Raw genomic sequence first — 6,424 nt, 5'->3', positions numbered from 1 at the left:
TCATTTGGACTTTTCAAAGTTCCTCCCAGAAGGTTTACATGACAAATAGAAAAAAAATGTTGAGTGATCATGGTCACTTATATATAAGAGAAAGAAAAGCAAGAAAGGTAACAGAAAGGCAGGACAGAATGAAACAAGAGATTACTACTCCTCTAGTTTGAAATCAGATATTTTATAACTCTTGGAAGAATCTGAAGAGAAAACTCTACTGCTCAACAAAATAACTGTTTCCTAAACCATAAAAAAAAAGTTGATACTTATAATGGGCTTGAATACCTCAAATGAGATATGAATAATTTTGAACTCACCAAAAGAGTAAAAAATAGGCATTATTGTTCAAAAGTGGTGATTATCAGTTGCAAGTGAATAATTAGCACCTTGGTTGCCTCAGAAGACAGAATATGAGAAAATATATTGGTAAGTTGAAAGACAGGACTCCCGCCAAGATAGAGGTATAGGTGGAAACACCTTGCATCTGTGCACAACCAAATCCAAAAACAATAAAGTTTTAACAATAATAAACACAACCAAACCACACAGAAAATCAACTATACGGAGTCAGAAAACAACAAAATGCTCAGCTAAACCGGTAAGAGGGGTGAAGCCAGCAGCAGAGCCGTTTGGCCAAAAAAGATCCCCAACTGGGGTGGTGCACCAGAGCAACGGGCGGACACAGGGAAGAGGAGCTGCTGGCTGTCTGCGGTGGGTCGAGCATTTGTGTGCAGATAAACCAGTGAAGAGGTGAGCATTGAGACTGCATAAGGTGGTGGGCTCACACATTTCCGCTCAGATAAAGAGGTGAAGGCGAGTGGTGGGACGGACTGGCAAGTGAAGAGGATCGCCATTGCTCCCTCTCTGACCCCGCCCCCACATACAGCATCACAAACCAAAAACCTGGGTGTCCCCGCCCTGGTGAACAACTAAGGCTCCTCTCTTCATACTTAACAGGCACGAACAGACCAAAAATGGCTCAAGAACAACTCAGAGCCCCAGAGCCCGTAAATCTAAGTGATGAAGAAATACCCAAACTTTCAGATGCACAGTTCAAAACACTGGTCATCAGGATCCTCACAGACTTGGTTGATTTTAGTCACAAATTAGAGAAACATATGAAAGCTAAACTAATTGAAATGAATGGTAATGCACAGGAAACCAATAGTAATGGAAAGGAAACTGGGACTCAAATCAAGGGAGTAGACCAGAAATAAGGAAAAAATGACCAAACAGAAAAGGATGAAGAAACAAGAATTCAGAAAAATGAGGAGAGGCTTAGGAACCTCCAGGACATCATTAAACACTCCAACATCTGAATTATAGGGGTACCAGAAGGGGGACAGGAACAGCCACCAGTCAAAAACTTATTTGAACAAATAATAAAGAAAAATTTCCCCAATTTGGCAAAGGAAATCGACTTCCAGGAAGTCCAGGAAGCTCAGAGAGTCCCAAAGAAGGTGAACCCAAGGAGGAACACACCAAGGCACATCATCATTATATTAGCCAAGATTAAAATGAAGGAGAGAATCCTAGAAGCAGCAAAAGATAAGGGGACTGTCACCTACAAAGGAATTCCCATCAGACTGTCAGTGGATTTCTCAAAAGAGACCTTACAGGCAAGAAGGGGCTGGAAAGAGGTATTCCAAGTCATGAAATCCAAAGACCTACAACCAAGATTGCTCTATCCAGCAAAGTTTTCATTTAGAAGGGAAGGACAGATAAAGTGCTTCTCAGATAAGACCAAATTCAAGGAGTTCATCATCACCAAGCCCTTATTATATGAAATGTTAAGAGGACTTGCCTAAGAAAAAGAAGATAAAAAAGATGAACAGTGAAAGGACAGCAAACTCACAGTTATCAACAACCACTCCTAAAACAAAAGCAAATTAAGAGGACAGCTAGATCAGGAGTGAACCATAGAAATGAAGATCACATGGAGGATTAGCAACAGGGGAGTGGGAGAAGGAGAAGGGGGGAGAAGATACAGAAAATAAGTAGCACGAACAGTAGATAGAAAATAAATACGGGGAGGGTAAGGATAATAGGGGAAATACAGAATCTAAAGAACTTGACACATGTTCATGAACTAAAGGGGGGAAATGGTGGGGGAGGGGTGTGCAGGGTGGAGGGGAATTCAGGGGTGAATAGAATAAATGTAATGGCATAATCAATAAAAAATGTTAAATAATAAAAAATAAAATAAAATAGTAAAAAAAAGACAATAATAACTCAAAAGTCTCCAGAAAAAGGAAAAGCAAAGAAATTAATCAGGAAGAAATTATGGTAATTAGTACACATATGTGAAACACCATATGATCAAGAGAAGTTTTGAATTAAAGTTTTATTTCTCTACATATTAATCCTTCTTAGAAAATAAGAGCATTCATAAAGAGTGTGGTGATACAAAGGAATTACTGATACATTATAAAAAACAACTCTAGAATCCCAGATATAGGCTACATGATGATAATGACCATATAACATTCTTTATGAAATCTTTTTAAAAATCACTAATTGTCTGAAAGATCTCTTTATTGCTGCCTTCATCTCCTTATTCCTAAATGTGTAGATGACTGGATTTAAAAAAGGAGTCAGCACAGCATCAGAGAGTGCAAGAAACTTGTCCATCTGTGAATTGGGGTATGGCCATGTATAGATAAACATGATTGGTACAAAGACCAAAAGGACCACAGTGATGTGAGCTGACAAAGTGGAGAGGGCCTTGGATGAAGCACCTGAGGAGTGTTTCCAAACAGTAAACAGGATGACGATGTAGCCAATGAGGAGTGCAAAAAAAGAGACAACAGTAATTAACCCATTGTTGACAAAAACTATGAACTGCAGTCTGTAGGTGTCTGTACAGGCCAGTCTGAGGAGCCGAGGAAAGTCACAGTAAAAGCTGTCCAATATATTAGGACCACAGAAGGGCAAGTTAATAATAAGTACTATTTGGAACAATGAGTGACTGATACCAAATGCCCAGGCAGTAGCTGTAAACAAAATACACATTCGTGGGCTCATAATAGTCAGGTAGTAGAGTGGCTTGCATATGGCCACATATCTGTCAAAGGCCATAGCAATGAGCAAAATCATCTCTGTAACACCAAGGAAGTGGATGAAGAAGATCTGAGCAATACAGCCTCCAAAAGAGATGACTTTACGCTTTCTGAAGAGGTCATAAATCATCTTGGGGCCACCTGTGGAGCAGACTCCCAAGTCAATGAAGGAGAGACTGGCCAGTAGAAAGTACATGGGGGTGTGTAAATGAGGATCAGTGGTTACAGAAAACATAATGAGGATGTTTCCAGTCATGCTTGCCACAAAGAGCACAGAGGAAAACACCAGGAGGAGAAGTTGGATCTCCCATGAATGGGTGAGTCCCAAAAGCACAAACTCAGATACAACTGAGTGATTTCCACCTTCCATTTATCCTCCCAACTAGGCTGTGGCTGAAATAATGGACACTAAGAAAATAATAAAAAAGTTATGATTATTCTAGATAATAATGGTATTAATTAGCACTATTCACCTTAAAAATGAAAACTATCTGGTTATCCAATTCTTCACACTTCCAAGATGACAATCATGGTGGTGGTGATACAAACATAACTCAAGATATCATATCATGATTGTAACTAGCAAGATAATTTCTTATAGACTAAAATTATAGGGGAATTAGGCAAGTACCTGCAGTGAGAAACACAATACACAAGCAAGAAAGTATACTTACTTGCAAAGGCAGAGAGACAATTAGTGGAAATGAATCATTTTATTACCTCCAAACAGGAATTAGTTCTACATATTATATCTTACCCTGCCTTCCCACATAGAGAATTTTCATCTCTCTTTCATGACCACTTTTTATTTTCTTCTCTTCATACAAATTACTTTTATAGCATAGGGTTGGGGGAAAACTATTGTTATTCAGTGGATCATTATCTAGGAATAAGAGTTTCTGAGACATGAGATGGGACTGAATTAAGAAGAAAAAATGTCAGGATAAGGTGCAGACTCAGTTTGAGATCAATGAAACTGGGCAATATTAACATCAGAAGTAGGCAGCTATAGTAAAAGAGGGAGTATATGGACCTTATCAAAGATAGAATTTTATTCTTTTTCAAGTCAGATTAGGTTCACCTCCCTTCTGAATCTCCCCATTTTTGTTTCATTGTGGAAAAAAATACATGAGATAATATTCACTTTATTAATCTTTTTTAAGTATCTACTTCAGTAGTATGAAGTATATTGACACTGTTGTGGAAAGATCTTCACAACTTTTCTATCTTGTAGCTCTGACACTATACCCATTAAACAACAACGCCCTCCACCCATCCCCCAGCCCCTGGTAATCACCAGTCTACTTTGTTTCCATAAATTTGACTACATTAGATACCTCACATAAGTGGGATCATACTGTATTTGTTTCTGTGACTTGTTTATTTCACTTACCATAACATCCTTGATGCTTCCCTACTGAATCTAACCATTTTTTAAAGTGCTATCAAAATTATACAGAGCACACTACTAGGCACACTATTCAATAACTCTCTGGATACTACACTTGGCCCTGAAAGGCTTTTATCCAAGCCTAGGATATATATAAATATTGGGAATTTACCCTACTTTCTGCTAAAGCATATGTCTCTATTACCACAAAGAATGTTACATACATCTGCAAACAGCTTCTATGCTTTTGCATATATTAAAATGTTTATGACCAGCACTTGGACATTGATATATTAAGTTTTTTTTTTTTACCAGGGCCTCAGCCTCACCCACTTACTTCCTTTTCCAGTTCAGCAGTGCCTCCATCCTTTTAAGGTATTCAGTCTTTCCCTTTACTGTAACCTGCTCTCATATTTGATACCAGTATGCTTATTGATCTGAAATGTATGCATGTATGTTGTACCTTCAAGGTCACTTGTACTTTTAAGCCATAGCCCATTCTGAAATCAAAAGAATGTGAAATAATAATATAAGGAGGAAAAACAGAACTTTCTCCTTAAGTTGATCAGATGCATCTCAAGCTGATACTGAGGGGTTGTTGCCCTTTTAGTTTGGAGTATGTTTGTGTATGGAAGGGGAACGGATGTTGGGGTACAGATGATTCCACTGCTCTGTGTCCAAATACCCATCATAGTCAATTCCAAGCAGAGGTGAACCTTGAACACAGCTCCTGAAGTTTTATTCCCTTAGAAGGTACTGGGATACAGAAGAACAGGTTTACTAATATTCTTCTCCTTTTGCAGAGTCAGCTCCAGAAAACTGAAGAATCTTTTCTCCAAAACATGCATGTCAAGTGGATGTTCTCATGTATCCTAAAACACCCTCTGCCCCAAACTTCCAGAAGTTCTCACTATGACCTGACTCCAATTCTGCCTCACCACTACCAAGATAAGACTCTCCATAATCAACAATCAAATCACTTTACTGTCACACCCTCAACCTAAAACCTCAACCTCATTTCTTTAATCTCATGTTCTTTGGTGATGAGCAATCTGTGAGTATAGGATGGGAAACAGGGAACCACCTGTGCTCTTCATTGTGGGAGGCACAGATATGCTGAAGAGGACTGGCAAGTAAAAATGCATGGGTGAGTGACTGGAGGCACTGGAAGAGGGCTGGAGACATCCAGCAACCAATGAAAAACAAGGCAAATTTTCTGGAAGGAATAAGCACCCAATAGAATTATATCAACACTTCAGTCTAAGAAGGGCCTGCTCCAAATTTCCAATTATTAAGATGAAATATCTGAGATTCAATAATGTAAGCTGAATTGCTCATAGTCACACTAGTGCCAGAACTGGGGTCCAGAGCCCAGGTCTCAGAATTCCAGATCCAGAAATTCAGATCCTGTAGAAAATAACTTAAAAAAGGAGAGTAAAAATCAAAATTAAAAATGTGATTATTGTGTTAGGAAAATTCAAGAGTTAAAGTATATAGCTTTCATATACTGATAGGCTTATGTAATTAGTGCATGTAGAAAACTGTTTTTCTGGGAACTGGAATGCATGATCATGGGTAGAAAATAGACAGGGGAGGGGAAGAATAGTATGGGAAATATAGAATCTAAAGAACTTGAGATACGTGGACATGAACTAAAGGGGGGGAATGGTAGGGGTGGAGGGGTGCAGGGTGGAGGGGAATGAAGGGGGGAATAGAACAACTGTAATGGCATAATCAATAAAATAAAAATTTTAAAAAAACTAAAAAGGGCAAGAAAAAAGAGGTTCAAAAAGAGTGAAGAGAGATTAAGAGAAATGTAAGACAATATAAAATGTAATAATATCCAAATAATAGGGATACCAGAAAGAGAAGAAGAGGAAGGAATAGAAAATCTATTTGAAAAAGTAATGATGGAACACTTCCCTAATTTGATGAGAGAAAAAGTCACACAAATGCAGAAAACATAGAGTCCCAATGAAGAAGA

General features: G+C 38.4%; 1 protein-coding gene across 1 annotated transcript; it reads right to left on the bottom strand.

The window, feature by feature from the left end:
• Positions 1-2,481: 2,481 nt before the first annotated feature.
• On the bottom strand, positions 2,482-3,420 carry LOC119040274 (olfactory receptor 4F3/4F16/4F29-like). Its single transcript, XM_037133192.2, has one exon. It carries the CDS (start codon positions 3,418-3,420, stop codon positions 2,482-2,484), a length of 939 nt encoding a protein of 312 aa, XP_036989087.2.
• Positions 3,421-6,424: the final 3,004 nt, after the last annotated feature.

This window comes from Artibeus jamaicensis, unplaced genomic scaffold (genome assembly GCF_021234435.1).
Source record: "Artibeus jamaicensis isolate MK-2021 breed Jamaican fruit bat unplaced genomic scaffold, CSHL_Jam_final contig_885, whole genome shotgun sequence".
NCBI lineage: Eukaryota > Metazoa > Chordata > Mammalia > Chiroptera > Phyllostomidae > Artibeus > Artibeus jamaicensis.
The sequence above is the reverse complement of the archived record's forward strand: the minus strand, read 5'-3'. Positions and strand labels throughout refer to the sequence as shown.

Excerpts from the sequence above, each read along its gene's own strand:
- LOC119040274 (XM_037133192.2), bottom strand. The coding sequence starts at position 3,420 with ATGGAAGGTGGAAATCACTCAGTTGTATCTGAGTTTGTGCTTTTGGGA.